We start from the raw sequence: 18,245 nt of genomic DNA, 5'->3' as shown, positions 1-18,245 counted from the left end.
GGAAATATTTGTTGTTTAGCAATGTGTTTTATTCAAAATGCTACCAACTGCTTTTAAAACTGCTTAATTTTTGGATTATAAATATTTCTATCTTCCACATTCCACAGTTCCCAGCTTCTTCAAATAATTTTAATTAAAGGCTAGTTAAAATCTTATATATGAATAATAGTTCTCACCATCATAATTCCACTACTTTATAAACTAGCTTTAGTGCATTTCTAGTCTGCTGAGCCGCTAATAGGTCAGAGGGCGTTGTGATTAATCTAGGGTTGAATATGCTACTGCTTTTCATAACTACCGTTAAAAAACTTTGCACATCTTATTTAAAAGTTGTATTTTCCATTCTAAAAGCATTACGCAAGTTTATAATGCCAGGTTAAAATACTACCAGTGCAAAACTGCTGGACATCTTTCGATTAATAATGAATATTGCCACTGTATATGATGTAGATTATAGAAGACTGCTTTAAAGGACTCCAGCATGCGATTGCAGCTGTTTGGCTCACAGAACAGAAAGTGTGCCACCATAAGGCCCAGTTAAACATGAAGATATGACTTCACCTAAGTGTAGCTATTAAGTCTCCTAATCTGAGTATGGAGCAGGATTATCAAATGGCTACTGTAGTTCAGCTGCAGGTCATTCTGGTGTTATCCATCTGATGAGGGGGAAGAAAAATAGGATCTACTTAAGATCTATTGCTGCCTTACACTGCTCTGTATAAGGGTTCTAGTGCAAACTGTGCCAAACTGTCTCAAAAATCTGCTGTGCTACTAGCTGAATAATGTGCTGACTATGGACTTACCTGTGATTCTGGTTCACACTCCTTCAATTTTCTTACTCTTCCTGGACCACCCTATCTCTCCATCCTTTAACATTCATTCGCAATCATTTCCTATTTTTGACTTCTCCTTATAACCACCCATTTGTCTTTGGTTCCAAACCTTTCTTTATTGCCAGTGACATTAAAGCAATTTTGACAATGTTAACCGTCTCCACAAATAGTTTTCTCTCAGCTTTTGATTTTTATGTGTTTCTGTATGGAGTGTCTCCACGATTGACTTGCATTGCACCACAAACATGCTCACCAAGGCATACTTTCCACTTTCAGTCCAGGAGACTTGTGTGATGTCTTCCTTTAAGTGTCTAATCCTCTCTGTTTCTTTCTATATGTACTGCTTCTAGGTATCCCATCTCATGGTGCTTGTGGAAACGGGGTGTATGCATCTTCCTATCACCTTACTCAGGAAGTGTCAGTCCGGCAATCTTGCCAGGTCTAGGAGTCTGCTACCTTGTTATCAGACTTTCATGTGCTAATCAGTAGCCGTTTGGGAACTACTTAATTGTTCTTCTTTGGAAATGTATCCCAAACTCATTCTGGCTAGAAGTGTCCTAACTTCTAGCCTTAATTTGTCCACAGTGTTTATGTATTGTGGCAACACTGTCATTTAGGGTTTTTCCTTACTTTTTCCCCTTCCATGTTTATTCCTGTTCAGATATTATCCTTTATTTAACATAGTAAAAACTGAGTGTTAATGGGTAGTGAGCGCTAATGTCTCAAAAGTTGCTGTAGTGAATCTGAATTTTAAACAAGTAGTTCACAGACAAGTGAAAAAAAACCCCAAAATGTAGCTACAAATGTACAAGCTAGTGCAAACTGTTAATAGCGGTTATTGTCTAAAGTTTACTGTCTACACTGCAACGGGGATTGTGCCACAGTGCAGAGGCTATAATAAGCTCTCTGTTCTTGTGATCTGTTTGAGTATTTTCCTTTCCTCCTGTTCCAGTTTGAATGGGTTTTACAGAGTCATTCTAAAGGGTATTTCAAACAAAGTATAGTCCAGACCATGTTGAATGGGGGTCATAATAATCTGTCTCTGCATCATCAGATAAGAACAGCTCTATTAGATCAGAGCAAGTCTGTCTAGTCTAGGATCTATTGTCTGCAGCCAGTGGTGGACTGCTAGGGAAAAAATTATTAATACATAGTGATGATTCTGAAATATCTTCCAGCTTTCAAAGGCACTTTTCTTGATCCTTGGGAGAAAAAGTGTTCTTGCTTTTTATGATTGATTTACTAGATTATTATGCCATGTTATTGTTGACTTTGTGTGGGTCCCCTCGTTATGTTGTTATGTGACTGCTATGTTTGTCCTAAAACTAGAAGTGAAAGCATCATATGAAACCATTACTTAAAAAAGGCAAGGGGTGGCAAAGGTATTTACTATTCATGTGGTTGTGCATTTTTTCCAATTTTCTTATTTTTTGGAAGACCCAACCTATCTTCCTTTGGCCATCTTCTTCCATCTTCCAAGCTGAAGAGTTGTTACGTGTTACTTGTGGAGATGTTTATTGAATTTGATTGTTCTTTCCTCCTTTCTTGTATTTTCTTAGTTCTGCTTTCCTCTTGAGATGGGAAACTGGAACTACATGTATTCAAGATCACACCGGTTTGAATTTATGTAGTGACAAACCAGGGAACAATGCAAAAGATCTTCTTTTAAGAAGTCAAAGCATTTTAATTTCTTCAGCAATACCATCAGACTGGTATATATCAGAAAGTAGTTTTATTTCCCATCTGCACCGTTGCCTAAGTCTACTAACTCCTGAACTAATGTGTTCTGCCCCAAGGAAATGGGGTTTAAGAAATGCTCCGTTCTTAACTTGTGGTGTCAGGAGTTCATATCTTGAAATGTTGGAAGTGTCCAGAGTGCTCTGAGCTTAGTGCTGATGTGAAGAACTGCACTGACTCTAGATCAACTTCTGTACACAGTCCTCGTAAACGATGGTAGATTACTGGATACTTCTGCGTTTAGTACCTCACAGTTTCACTTGCACGGAGCAGGATATTTTCTTAAAATTAGGGTTGCTTGAAAAAACGTGAGGGTTTGACTGGAGAATTCATATTAGAGTGAAACAGTTTAGTAAATCCTAGAAATACCAGAGTTTTTGAGGAAGCATTTGTCTAAATTAGTCATGTCTGAATTCTTGTCATCATCTCTGGCAAGCACTGTTTGTCCCACAAACCTTTAGGGAGTGAACTGAAAATTCAAGGGGTCATGGATTTCTTATTTAACTCGTCAATGCTTTCTGCAATGGCTTTGCAGGACAAAAAGCTGTGAGAGAAACCCACTGTAATGTGTCCTGAGGAAACTTGCTTATTTAGTGTGATGATGTTGGTTATTAAAACCTGTGGTCTTACTTGCTGAATATGCCTCTTAACTGTTGACTTTAGGAATACTTATCCAGTGGTTCAGGAACAGGTTTTGCTGGCCCAAGCCCAACTTTGTAAGGCCTTTACTTCAGTTTGTGACATGTACTAGCATTTTGAGGGCTGGTGCTTGATGTGACTGCTTGTTTTCTTGAGGCCTTTTTATTAATTTCCTGGGTAGGAACAATGGATTTGCACACCTCTTCTGCTCACCTTGTCTGCCTCATTCAACCACCAGCATCACAAACTCCGAAGAGGCAGAGCAGCCTCTTCTACTGTTGTCTGTGGGAGTAGCTACTTGTTAGGGATTTGGATGGTGAAGTTGTTAACTGTTCTTTGTTCTGTGTGGTACTGTACTTTTCCACCTGCCCTTTATCAACAGTGCAGACTGTAATCACACTTTTCTTTTAAGAAATCCTATTCCTGTATTCTTGACCTTGTAGTTCCACTGGCTGCCCTAAGTGGTTGCTGTTGTCTTTCTAAATTGCTTCATTAAGAGGCAAAAACTACCCTACTTACAGATGAGCTGAAAGTACTGAAGTTTCCTGTTTTGCCTTTCTTGAGACTTGTGGGAAGCAATAGGATAAGGCTGTCTTGGTTCAAAGAAATTCACTGGATTGTGAATGGAATAGTGAAATCTGGTAAAGATTGTACCTCTTTCTATTTATCATGGGTCTTCTGGAAAACAAAACAACAAAAATATCTGATTCAAATGCTTTTTTGCCTTTTATTTTCTGTTTAAATTTAGGACAGATTTTTTTGCCGAGTTTTTGTTTTAAGGAGCAAAGTAGGGACGTATCTCTTCATTTTATACTGTGCAAAAAATGAAAAAAGTTATCTCTTTTCACTATTTTTGAAGCAGACTAACCAATTTAGAACTAAAAATCAACGTCTCTCTGGAAGTCATGAATGTTTACTTCTGCTAAGGAAGAGCCAGTGCTGGAATACAGAAGGAACAAAGTGTTTCTACTGTGCCTTGGTGAGGCCCCACCTTGAGTACTGTGTCCAGTTCTGGGCTCCCCAGCTTGGGAAGGACAGGGAACTGCTGGAGAGGGTGCAGCATAGGGCTACCAAGATGATTAGGGGACTGGAGCACCTCTCTTATGAAGAAAGACTGAGGAAATTTGGTCTCTTTAGTCTGGAAAAAAGACGGTTGAGGGGTGACCTGATCAATGCTTATAAATACTTAAAGGGTGGGTGCCAGGAGGATGGGGCCAGGCTCTTTTTGGTGGTGCCCAGTGACAGGACAAGAGGTAACGGGCACAAACTTCAGTATAGGAAGTTCCACCTAAACATGAGGAGGAACTTCTTTACCTTGAGGGTGGCAGAGCACTGGAACAGGCTGCCCAGGGAGGTGGTGGAGTCTCCATCTCTGGAGACATTCAAAGCCCGCCTGGACGCGTTCCTGTGCAACCTGCTCTAAGGTGGCCCTGCTCTGGCAGGGGGGTTGGACTAGATGATCTCCAGAGGTCCCTTCCAACCCCATGATTCTATGATTTCTAAGACAGGAGAACCAGCCGTTTAAACCCATCTGCCTTGTGTAAGAGCTCTTGTCTGTTCTTCACATGATTAAAGTATTAAGAGTCTTGCCACTAAGTACTTGAAAGACATAGATCTGTTTTTCCTTTGTGGTGTTCCACCCCCTGCTCCCCAAGTCAGGTTGGGCAGTTGTTAGCAATGTGAGTTTTATAGAACGTAATCAGAAATTAATTACAGAATTATTATAAAATCTCCCAATAAATTCTCAGAGCTGGTATATGTCTTCATTTGACTACTATATTTTGTTCCGTGGCAGATAAGAGTCTGAGTCCCACACTTTGAATCTGACCATTTTGTGCTTTGTCTTGGGCCATTTAATGATTGGGGGGAAGTTTATCAAAAGTTTGTACAGATGTGTGCTAATTGCTTTAAAGAATCCTAAACAAATAGAACCCCCCCACCCAAACACACCTGCTTAATCTTTGAATTTTGTCAAATGTTAAAAGCAAAACCAAGAGACTAATCAACTTTCTCCTGTTGCCTTCTTATATCTGACATCTTTTGTCTGATGAGAGTGCCCAATTTGAAGTTAAAATTTGTATTTGAAATCTTTGTTTCTGTGGTTCTGCTTTTTCAATCACCAGTGGGAAATGAGAGAATTCAGGCCTCTTAATCAAATGTTAAACAATTAGGAACTTGCATAATGTACTGAAAAAAAACCCACACAAGTTTAGCAGAAGTATGTTTAGAAGATGTAGGTCACAAGTTGGTTGTCGATGACATGTAAGTTGAGATACACTACCTACCTACTTTGAATAATGTCATCTTTTCTTTTATGCACTGAGCATGTTTAAGAACTGATTTGAAATAGCAGTTTAGTTGAATTTAGAGTTCTTCCAATCTAACTGGACATCTGGGGCGCTTGCAGTTTTAACCTTGAATTCCAGAAAATCTTTTAGAGAAAGGGGGCATGGTTAATACTACTTATTTCAAGTGAAGTTTTTACATAGATAAGAGTATCCAATTCTTGTTGACCTAGTTGACATGTTACCAGCTCTAGCTTTGCCAAGCTAAATTTTGGCTGGATACAAAAATGATGGCTGTCTGGGGGGTTTTTTGGGTGTTTTGGTTTTGTTGGTTTACTTTTTAAAAAACAGGTATTTATAAAAATAAGCTATAAGTTAAAGGTGAAAATGGCATAGGTATTATAAAATGCAGAAAAGTAAACTTACGACAAACTTAAATGCTAGTTTAAAGCTATGTTGCACTCGTTTCTTGGTAAAATTTTGGTATGTCTACGATTATTAAATATTTTTTAATAAACTGGTTTTAGCATTTGTGTTAATAACATGTTTGGAAATAAGTACTGTGAATGCAGCACTGAGATTGTTAAGGTTGATAGTTCACTTACTGTGTTATAGTTTGGCATCTAGATACAAGATGCCTTTAGTTTTTTAGTTTCAGCAGATAAGAGAAGTGTCAATTGATTTCAGGGAACCATCATATTAGTGCAGTCTAGATACAGGATTTCAATCAATTTCAAACTTTTTCTAAAAAATAATAGAAACCAACAAATAGTTTCTGAATGTGATGCTGTTGGATCTACTGGGAGATAAGAATGACTTCTCTCTTGTTTGTTTCAAAATGGTTTGCAGTTTGTGGGGAATAAACAGGTGGGTTGAATGACGCAGAAATGATAACTGAAAAGAAACCTCCTGAAAATTCCCATGAAACTCAATCTCTTAGGAAATTCCACTTACTTGTTAAACTTACTGTCGGGCATCACTTTCATGGAACACTTCTGAAGGCTTGCAACTTCATTAGCTTGGAGTAGACCCACAGAGTAGTATAGAATCCTAAGCTTCAGTTTCTCAAAAACCCATCAAGATAGGTATGTTTTGAATTAAATACTTTTTTGGCTCAGTGAACTGGCATTTTCTGATAACGGTATTTTTCTCTAACAGCTTTCAGCTAGATCTCCCTTCTTATCAGAAAGCTTCATGTTCATTGATTCTGATAATCCCGGAAGTGTGCCAGACCTATTTAGTCATTAGTCGACAGCTAGAATTTCTCCCAGATGCTGGTTAGATGTGTGACACTGTGTAGTAGTAAAGCAGTGTTGTGACACATTAATTGTAGGGCATTTGCAGTGGACTTTTCTGTCATGATTTAGTGAACATCTGATTAGGCCTTCATGTCGAAAAGCAGCCTCTGTCTGTCAATCCTAAACTTTTTAGGTAAAGCAGCCGAACTTTTCTGTCCTCTTAAAAGTATGGTTAAGAAACAAGAACATGCTTCGGGCACATTTTCTGAAAATGACAGTTTCTATGTTTTTGTCTTGGGCATTATTCTCCTCATGTTGTAAAATGGTTAAATTGATACCAAATGAGGAAGTCGCAAGTCTTTTTCCAAGCTAGATGTTATCTTCTCTTACAGTTACTTATTCTTTCTGAATTTTATTTTCTAAGGTTGCAAACTATAAATTAGCCCAAATTATAGCCAGCACTGTTCAACAGTTGGTAGCTAGATAACTTTTTGATGTAGCGTCTTAATAAAGAAAGGCAGTACAATAAGCTTCCATGTCTGAAGAACACCGATACTCACACCAGTACCATGTGTAAATGTTCCTGTGTGACAGCTGGGATTACATCACTCTTCAAAGAAAGAAGAGTTTTTAGAGAGCACAGAGATTAAATTCTAGTAACTATCACTTAAGCATTTTTCTCTCCCCCTACCCACAGAGCAGCACAGTCACTTCTGAAGTGTTTTCCTTATGGCTTTTAAATTATAAATAACACAAATCTCTCAAAATATCTTGCTACTACATTAGAAATTAAATTAATTTCAATTTTGACATGTCTAGAAGCTACAGTAAAAGGTGTCATGTGGGGTCTCCTATTTACAGGTCTGCAAGGACACATTTGTACTGGCATAGAAGATTATTTTGGAGTGTGGAGATACTTCTTTTTTTATTGAACGTTATTTCTCTTGCTGTTATTTATATAAACAAGTACCTGGAAGATAGACCTGAACTCAGAATTGGTGATAACCTCTGTCTTTACTTAACCTACATTTTTTTTTCCTGTTGGCTGCCACCCTTTAAAATTGTTGAACAATTGTGGGGGGAGGCAAGATATTTCCTCTTTTTGTTTTGCTGCTGAGGTATGGCCAATTTTGGTCTTCCTAGCACTGGAATATTACTCCCTCTTTGTATTCTGTGTAATGCTTATAACTGCTTAATGTTATAGCTGGTTCTTTTGATGTATATGTTAGTTTTGGAAACTATATTTCATTGCTGTCTGTATCCCCTCAATAAAGCACAGCGTAGAAAGTTGAAAGCAAGGATTTTTATCCTAAGTGAAAAGTAGCTAGTTAAAACTGAAGCTGTTCTGTAATCTCATTTCAATTTTTGGTCACCCTATCTCTTCTCAGTGGCAGTAGCAGTGTCTTCAACTGCATTAATTCTTGGACTCAAGATTTGCATTAGAGAAGGGCAAGTATCTTTTCTAGCTATGGTTTGGAATTTGTATTGGAGTCTAAATAGAGGATTTCCTCCCTTTCACATTGGAATCTCTGGTATGTACGTTCCTGTTTGCTCAGGCATCTGAATCAATATGGTAAAGAAAATGAGTGTATTAAGCTAAATGTTTAGAACTTTCTATTATAAGAATATTTTTTTAGTGCTATAAGCAAAAAGTGAATTCAAGCTAGGCAAGATATTCAACGGAAGCCCTGTGCCTACCTCACTCCTATGTGAAATCTGTCCTAATTATATCCCAAAAATATTTCCCCAAGAAAAATGGGCTGTATTTTGCCTGAGAAATTGGCGAGCATTTTATCAAATAATTAATTTTACTGAATAGATGATCTGTAGTAACATTACAAACAGGAAAAAGATAACAATTGGATAAAGATTTATTAATTTTTTGCATCTGTTGTCATGCTCTGTATCTTGAGTATTCTGCCCAGCAAGCTAGTTTATTTTTTCTTAAAATTTGTATAAATGGCAAAAAGGTGATTGTTTGAGTGTTTGCTTGTTGGTTGGTTGGTCGGTCTGTTTATTTTTTAACTCGGTGCTTCAGTGGTTTCATAACCTGGTCCATCCTTTCCAAATAGTTGTTGTAGTAGATAAAAAAAAAAAAAAAAAAAAAAAAAAACCAAAACCAAACAAAAAAACCCCACCACTCCACCCCCTCTACTCCCCCCCACCCCCCTCCGCAAAAAAAAAAAACCCAAGCAACAACAAAATCCCTATGCCTTTGAGAATGATGTCAGTATATAAACAAGACTAGGATTATGAATCCATCTATGGCTGGGGGGGAGTCGAGAGGCAGAGAGGACAGCTGCTGACCTGTGGAAGGAAGGGAGAGGCAGAAGAAAAAGGGAGGTTAACATGTAATTTAAGTTAAACACTCTGCTCTACTCCTATAAAATATGAAAATAACTGTCTTCTCTACAGAATAGTCTCCTTTAAGAAGTTATAAGGGAGTTGCTGCTTGTGTCCTAGTGGTAGGATAAAGGTAACTAGGTGTAATAAAAAAGATTGAGATAACTATTTAATGCTTTTCAAAATTTTGAATTAGTGCTACGGAAAACTGGTAAGATGGTTTCTAAACAGAGTGGTCTGACATATTGAAGAAACTTGGTAATGGCTAAGCAATAAACACAGATATTCTTAAGGGGATTGAGTTTCTGATGCAATTTTTTTCCTGTCACTTGGAAGCAGGAAACCATTTCTTTATTTGGCAAAAAAAGCAAAACTTACAAGCAGATAACCATTTTTCAGGGGAACCAGTAACCTGCTGTGCCAAATAATGGTGGAACCGGGTGCAAGCAGCACCTGTAAAATGGAGGCGTATGCTTCACAAGGCTGTAAGTTTGTATGTTTAGAAACTGAAAGATGACTGAACACGAGCTCCAAGTCCCTTTCTCATGAAAGGGATAATTTGTAAGAAAGGCAGATGACTTCTTTGCCTTTTTAATTAAGCTAAAACAATATACTGCTTCCTACTTATGCATGTGTATTTTAAAATAAATATTGAAGCACTACTGAGAGAGAATTTGAAGAGAAGTTTATCTTTCAGAGAAATGAAAGGCTTGGTGCATTGTCTGGCTGGGCTACTTTTAAAAAAAAAAAAAAAAAAAACCAGATTAAAAATTGTTCTAATGCTTGATGAAACTAATGAAGCCGAATTCTCTCTGTGGTATGATTGTTTAAATCCAAGATAGCTGACTTAGTAATGCAAGCCACAAAACTTCCTTCAGATATATTCCCTGTACTAAGCCAAACTAAATAATGCAGTTGTGAAAATGTATGGAATAGGGAGAATTAGAACTGAGGTCTGTCATTTATATATAATACTTTGTCGAATTACGCGTAGTTTTCAGAAGGGATCACTTTTAGTTGAGTGAGAGAGGCCAAAGTACCGGGGGAGGTGGGAAATCCTTTAAGTCCTTGCTCTGGTGTGGAAGAACCAAGCTTAAAGTTTTTAATTGCTTGTTTGTTTTGTTTGTTTTTTTTTTCACGTACAAAGGGAAACTTTTACTTCTCGTGATAATGTCAGTTATGTCAGTGAGTTTTATCTCAGACCTGCATGTTTCTGTGTTGTACCTTGCCGTGAAGTTACTGCTACTGAAATAAGTGTATGGCACAAAGGAGGTTAGCCTATTGGTTAGAGCAATAAACTGGGGTGGTCAGGATATGTCTTTTGGTCCTTATTCGTCTGTAATTTCTTTCCACTGTGATTTTTAGTTTCTGAGATGACTCATACAATTTATCTAATAGTGCTCATAGATTAAGAAATACCATCTCAAAATATGGGTTGTATGACTTCAGAATGGGAACAGAATTTATATTAAAAGTAGTAACAGTGTTCCTGTGGCCAAAGGAAAATACAGAAGCAGGAATTGAACTCTTACTTGTAACCAAGTCTCTTAACAATAAAGTAACAAACACTAACTATTATTGCAGAACACCAAAAAGTAAAAGAAGGAAGTTTTGTGTTAATGCTGGGTCTTGGCAATACTATGCTCAATCTTATTAAATGTAATCCTATTCTTTGGACTTCCCTAATTACATTTTAAAGACCATTCATGAAATTTTACAATCCTCTAAGAACTGAAATCAGCAATTCTGAACGTACTCTCACATCAGTTTTGATTTAAAAAGCAGCATTAACGGGCTAAACTCCACAGTGCTTAGCATGTGTAACTTTTTTCTACTTTAACTTTTTATTCCATTTACTCTGCTTAGAATATTGAATAAACTCAAAAAACAAGGAGGCATGAATCTTCCTTGCTGATGCATGTTACTTAACAGCATCTTTTTCTTAAATAGGAGGAGGGGGGAGGCCTGGTTTTTACTTAAGAAGGTAAATAACAAGTGATTTGGACCTTAGCAAAACAATTTGAACTACCATAATTCAGATGTGATTCTTGGTATAGTAAGTCACAAAGTAGAGGGTGATTGAGGTTCCTGTGATAAGTTAATTTTTAGGTACATGAAAGTTGTGAAGATTCTGAGATATGATTCTGCTAACTTTGTTAGGTGGGTTAACAAATGTATGTTTTACAGAGCCTCAAGGTCCTTTTTTTCCTCCGGTCCTCCCAGAGACTGTGGTGCTTTAAGCTAAAAGTCTCATTTCATTGTAGCAAAAATACACATGCATGACCCATCCTTTTAAGCATTGTGCAGTAGTCTTACCCTATCCCTAACTGAGGATGTGTTGGAGAAGAAGAGAAAAAGCAGAACTTAATTTGCACGCACCCGGTATTTGCCAAATTCCTTAATACATAGTTAGAGAGAACAATATGATCTCTTCTAATGGGTCGCCTTTCAGCATTAAGATGAAAAATAGAGCAGTAAATACGAATAGATGAGTGGTATTGTTAAGCATCTCCCCCTTCCATGTGTTAGGAACATTGATCTACCATTTCTCATATGCATCCAGAGGTATGAATAAAACAGTGTTTATGGCTTGGAGAAATATCAAACCAAAAAGTGAATTTATTTAGAAATATTTTCACTGAAAGCTTTTTATCAGTTCATCTGCTCATACCTTCCTAAATTGGAAAAAGCTGCAGCAGGTCAGGGGAGTAGGGAGCAAGTATAAGTCAAGGGTTTTCTAGGTGGCTTATTGTGAGGTCATTGGTGTGATGAGAATGTGAATTATAGGGTTTTTCTTTACCTTTTTTTTTTTTTATCTCAGTGGCTACAGCGTGGTAGCTAGTTACATGGATTCCCAAATATCCTATTACAAGTGGCTAGGCAAGTACCTCAATATGTCCCTGCATCAATTGTAATTATTATAGTTTGCCTAAGTCTTGTGAGACCCCTTCTTGAGACTTAGTATTATTGTGTTCTAGCACTTAAAAAAAAAAAAAAAGTGCCTTTTTCTTTGCTTTTTAAATTTTACTAAAAAGGATTAAATTTTAGTAAAATGTCTGAAATACAGTGACTTTAACAAAAGGAAAAAAAGCCTTGCAGCTAATGCCCTAGAATTGGATTACGTCGGAAACAGAAACATGCAAATGGGGGAGAAAAAAAAAACAACTTAGGAATGAAGAGTCAAGGGTGAATGGAAATATATCTGCTTTTATGAAATGGACTTTCTTTTGAAAACAAGATACAAATAATGGAGTTAATATGGCCATAAACAAGACTAGGGGAATCAAGAAAATAGTATGATGTAGAGTGTACCAAACCTATCAAAAATATTTTAATATAATCCACACATATACTACTGTTCTCTTTCCTAGCTGTATAGTAATTACCTCATATCTTCAGACTCGCCAAGTAGTGCATTTTAAAGCATTACTCAATTGTCAGCTTCCTTTTATTACATGATATTTATTCTTTTTGGCTGTTCTTCTAACCCATAGTCTGAGTCACTCAGACAAATTTGTTGAAAATATACTTGCAGTCTCAGTTGTTACCACCTGGAGGATGTGGAGAGGGAAGGAGGACAGGGGTGGTTTGAGAAGGTATTGAATTGGGATCAGCTGTGATGCTGAAATAACTGTTTCCTCTCAGAAACACTGCGGAGATACAGCTTTTGGAAAAACAATAGCCAATCTATAACTAAACCTGTTTGTATTGTACAATTGTTCAATTACGTCTGCCCAAAGTTAACCTAGGCCAACCTTTTATTAAAAATTCTAAGTCTGCATATTGTGATTTTTTTTTCTAGACTCGGCGCAACATAGAATCTACTCTATAGATAACTTCCACAGCAATAGGTATAGCTTAGCTATTTACTGGTTTCTGCATGGAAGAGGCCTTTAATACATAGCCACTACTGCTAAAGAGTAGATGAAAAATGGCTGTATTTGGTCACGCAGTGAGGGAGAGTCCTCATGTGCTCCTTGGATACCTCTGTAAGTCTGTATAAGGTGCCCAACCTGGGAACCTTCTGTGGAATATATCCATTTAATCATTATTCTGTTTTATTCATAACAGAATTTTAGAGCCTGTACTGTTCATAGTCGGTGACATACACTTTCTAATGTAGATGGGCTTTTAAGATGTGACAGGCACTAAGTAGTTCACAGTGATAAAACATTACAGAAAACTTAAAGTTCTATGAGCACACAAAGGGTAGTTTCTCTTCAAGAAGATTTCACTTAATAGTTGTTGAGGCAATTCAAAGACTTATTTTGGATTTAATAATCCTGTTTTAATACTCTTTTAAATCTGTGTAAACTTGTAGAGATACTTAAATAACATACTCAAAATAATTCACAAACGGCTTTTGGATTGATCAGTACCAGTAACTACTCTTGCCTTTCCAGTTTCTTTGACTTTGGTGAGCTATCCTGCTAACTTATTTTTATAAAAATCTTGTCATAGGTGCTTGGCCCATTTAAGACTTCTGGTTTAGACAAGACAGTACATCAGTCCTACTTCTAGCTTCATTGCACTTCCCCCACCCCCTCCTGGGGGAGGGCTGTAAATCAGTGACTGCTAAGCCCAGGGCCATTATTCAGCTACTCAAGTTCCTGGCTTCCCTTGGGACCTTAAATTCCATCTCATGGCTGCTGTGGCCAAGACCACTGTTAACTGTCACATCACCTGTCAGTTTGTCCTTAATAATGAGTAGTAGGTCTACCAGAGTGCCTTCCCTATTGAGCTTGTACCACCTCAATCAGGTTTGTCCTTCAAGCACCATAGTTATCTCCTGGGTTGGTTGTGTGCTAGCACGTTGCATTACCATCAGATGTCAGGGTAACTGATATTTTTCAAGCGAGAAAAGGCCTGTGATTGTGCAGCATTTTCTTTTTCTTATTTTTTTTTTTAAGTCTTCATCTATTTACCCTTGATTAGGCAGTCTGTTACAGATGTTCACCATGATGTTCCCATGGTTCAATCCTGACCTGTGGACTTTCAGCTGTCCTGTAGTCCTTTCCACACTAAAGCTCCATTTGTTCAAGTTCTTTGCGTAGACTGTAAGCACTGTCCTCCTTGACTTTCTCACTACTGCTTTCTTAAAAGCCACTGCAGTTTTCCAGTTGTGTGAACTGTCTCGCCGTACTGCATACTCCCAGTGAGATTGTTATGCGCTCTGGTTTCTAATAGCTTGTGCATGCTTCCTGTGCTGAATGCATTCACGTATAGTTACTTAAGATGCGTCCCTGCTTATGCCACTTTTTCAGGATGACTGTAAGATCCTCACTGTTGTGTTGTCCTGTGCATTTACCCTCTCTGCCATTCTCCCACTTTCTAGGCTTCAGTCTCCACTTCCCTGGCAAACCTAGTTTGAAGCCCTCCTTATGAGGCAAGCCTGTTAGCAATGATTCGTGTTACGAAATGGATCTTGTCTCTCTCAAGCACTCTGTTGCTCGGAGCATCTTAATGTCCTAAGAGCTGAAGTCCTGCCTGCCGCCAGGTAGTCAGATGTTGATCCACAGTATGTGTTTGCTCCTGTCAAAGCCTTTCCCCTGGATCAACACCTGGGCTCTGCTGTCATTCACCATTGTCCCTGAAATCCTGTAATTAGCTTTGATCTGCTGTGCAGCGGTATGGTGGCCATGTAGATGGACAACAAGTGACAATATTGCAATGGCCAGGTGAGTCATAAGAGTTTCTCTGCAACATTCCAGATTTAGACCCACGTGCAAGCAGCAGAGCTTTTAAGACAGGCTTAGATGCCAAACCTGACAGAACATATTCCTTCTCACCTCTTTCTCAGCTGCGTGCCTTTTCAGTACTGGAAGAGCTACCGATGGAAAGAGAGCCCCCTTCCTCTTGCCGGAGGTCACAACTTCCAGCCTCCCCTGTCCTGGGAGTCCTCATCCTAGCCCTAAGTGAGGAAAGCAATAGATTTGGTAGAGGGTGGTCATGGGGGCAGTGAGAGTTGATGTGGGGAAGAGAACTGTTCACAACTGTGTTGAGAAAAGCAAACTACTACTATTTGCTTATGAATACAATCTCATAAAGTAAAACAAAGGTTTATTGAAATGCCTGGGTTCAGGTGGTTACATTTTATGAAAGAGTGCTAGCACATATTCATCAGTAGCTGTAATAGCAACGAAGTGTATCTTCCGATTTAGACTAAATTAACATTGTATCTATCCTGCGGAAAAGCAGCAGCAGAACTTTGTAGAAAACTGCACAAAGTGGTAGTACAACACATCTTTTCTGGGAAAACTTTAGAACAAAGCTGGGAAAAGATTCTCTCTGTGGTGTTAGGTTGTATAAGTAAACTTTCTTTTAAAAGAAGGGTTCCATTATCCAAAGGCAAGGAAGGAAATGATCATATTGAGTAAGTCTAAATTGTGGCTTCATGGGGAAGTTCAGGGAGGACTTTTAAGAGAAGTGTCACTTTGAGTGGGTGGGATGGAACTAGCTGAGGAGTGGGTTAGTGTTTCCTTGTTCAGTGAAAAAAACCTTCACAATGTGCTAATTGCCATCTTTAATACAGCTGTATGGAAGGCTGTTTGGAAGTTGCATTCTTCCTTAACAAACTGCTGTTCACAGAGCTGGGTTTTCTGTGCTCACGTTTTTGCATAGGCAGGAGCAGGCAGTAGAGCGAGCAAATACGTATAAGGGCAAAAGTAAAGGCAGAACAATTAACACCCTCCGGGGACTGGGGGCTGGGAGGGAGGGAGGTGTCCAAAAACCAAGGAGGTTTTAGGTGCTGACTGGAATGGTAAACAAGCGTCCTGTTGTTTGAATTACAAAGTGCTAAGAAATGGGAGATAGTGTTTGTTCTTTTGGAATAAGTAGGCTTCTCCAAGAGATACTTCACTCCATTCATGTCTTTATCCAGTGACAATAACTTGCAAGAACCTACATATTAGCTAGCTGCTGAGCTGAAGTGGCTTGCAGTTTATGGTAGCAATGATCATAATAATACACATAGTGTGTTTTATATTTCTAGACTGTCATGTTTGGGGAATTGCTGTCTTAACTTCAGACTTCTTCATCTGTCTTGCTTTTTTTTTTGTCCATAACCCTTTGAAGCCAGAAGAACTGGGAATTTATGCAATGCTAATATGCTGTGAATTTATATTACATTGAATCTAAGAGTCGGTGGATAATGCTCTAAGGTAATTTTTACTGTATGCTTGGGCCTTGGATTTTTGCTTTCTAGTTTCTGTAGATTGTGTTTAAAAAGCGTGTGTATATATTTGTGAAAGGACAGTGGTTTTGTCACTTAATTTCCATTCTTGCATAGGGCTATATTTATTACAAACAAAAGTGGAAAATTAAACCAGATATAAATACATGTATAGCTCAAATCATAGATTTATAGCAACTATAATAGATTGCATTTAATAATAAAAATATATGAATTATATTAAAATTATAAAATAATACAAAACTGAAATGTAAATTTTAACAAAACGTGACCTGTCGAGCTGGACAGCTCCTGTGTGTTAAGATAGTTTCTCTTGTCTACGTTAGGATTTTAATATATTATTTAATGTGCTACTTAAGGTATGGTACATATTTATTCTTCTGTATACTAGTGTACATACAACCTAAACCAAAAAGTAAATCTCACTTTTTATGAGAGCAGTATGTTGTATTGTCTTAGAGGGTGTCACGGCTGATGAGCAAATTTTACGATTCTGAGTGTTCTTTGTTGACGGTAGTTAGTTGTTTCCTGAAGATAGTGGTATCCTTTATGATGATGAGGTAGTCTTGCAAAGAACTGCAGAATGGCTCCATCTTTAATATAGACAGGTCTTGAGTATGAAGAATGAGAACCTTCAAACGCTGCTTTGAATTATCCTCTTAGTTGAAAATCAGCTTATTATTTGGAAGGAGAAGAGGGGGCATTTCAAAACTGTTTCTATATTGAACAAAACTTCTGTTATATTGATTATGTGAATTCTCACCGTATTTTGTCGGTTGTCATGTATCTTCTTTTCCGGTTTTGCATTTGGGTTTTTTGGGTGGTTGTTTTTTTGTTTTGTTCTTTTTAATCATTTGGTTTGCTCTGTGTCTGTTCTCCCTTGTTACAGTATATGATTTTACCAAAAACCTGAACAGACTAGCTGGTAAATCTGGAAAATGATTGGATTTATCTAATCCTCAATTTTAAAATGCTTTTGTACAGATACAGAGGACTATAGAGAACTATTATGATATCATAAGCAAAATAAGCTTCCTTTTTTATATTTGTACAAATATCAGCATACTTAGCTTATAATTTCAGGTGATCAAAATCAGAAACTTCTCATTTATGAAGGTTTCCTTCTTTTTTTTTATTTTCTTTCTTTCCTCTCCATACACGATTATGATTCTCAGTGTAAGAGAGAGACTACTACAGTTGTGTAGAGCTATGAGGCTAATCCTCCCCCCTTTAAGATTCTATGGTAGTTATTTTAAGTCTAATGAGGTTGTTGGGGCATGGCTTAATAGGCTGATTGTGTGCAGATGGCAGTTGCCTTGTCTTATTTTTATCTTCTAATTCTGTTGAATAGCACTATAGTGGAAGGCATAAATATTTGTGTGATAAATGTAACAGTTTTTGAAATTGCTCTCAGGATTTGAGAATACTTGTTGCCAGTGTTTTTGAATTTGCTTTCTTTTCAGAAACTTTTGATTTACTGTTTTAAATGTTTCTTTTGTCTCCAGGTTTTGAAAGTATTTTAGAAGGGCTTTATGGACCAAGGCTACGAAGAGACCTCAGTTTATTTGAAGGTAAATGAGCCAGCTTTCAGTGCAATGATCTTAATTTACTAGCTTTTCTTTTAGCTAAAGGTAGTTTAAAGTATATATGGAATTCTAAAAAAGGAAACAATCAATTTTCTTTCTAATGTTTATTTCATCATGTTCTTGTCAATACTGTGTATGGGCAAAATACTAGGTAAAATGGTACCTAGGTTTTATTCCTGTGCAGGGAAATTTTGGATTATCTAAGCTTTTCTGAGAAGCTCTCATGAGAAAGATTTACTTTTCTGCAATACTGCATCTCCTACTTAATTTTTTGGACATCTTTTAGAGAGGGAAGACAAGCTGCTCAGCTTCCTGTTGACATTAATTGGGAAAAGGAAGGTAATGATTGTTAGTTTGGTTTTCTTGTAGTGGTCAAGAAAATGTAAGCTCTT

The 18,245-nt window shown here is 37.6% G+C and overlaps 1 protein-coding gene across 3 annotated transcripts in view; it reads left to right on the top strand.

The window, feature by feature from the left end:
* The window catches only part of LCORL (ligand dependent nuclear receptor corepressor like), a gene marked incomplete at both ends in the record, with an annotated part of 85,961 nt that overhangs the window by 9,482 nt on the left and 58,234 nt on the right, over nt 1-18,245 (top strand). For all 3 annotated transcript variants that reach the window (XM_082482907.1, XM_082482906.1, XM_082482908.1), the window contains one exon: nt 17,773-17,838. In XM_082482907.1, coding sequence (XP_082339033.1) covers nt 17,773-17,838 — 66 coding nt within the window. The remainder of the gene's footprint in view (nt 1-17,772; nt 17,839-18,245) is intronic.

This window comes from Vanellus vanellus (assembly GCF_965231255.1).
Source record: "Vanellus vanellus genome assembly, chromosome: 4".
In the NCBI taxonomy this organism is placed as follows: Eukaryota; Metazoa; Chordata; class Aves; order Charadriiformes; family Charadriidae; genus Vanellus; species Vanellus vanellus.
Note: the sequence above shows the minus strand (reverse complement) of the source record. Positions and strands in the feature narration are given on the sequence as shown.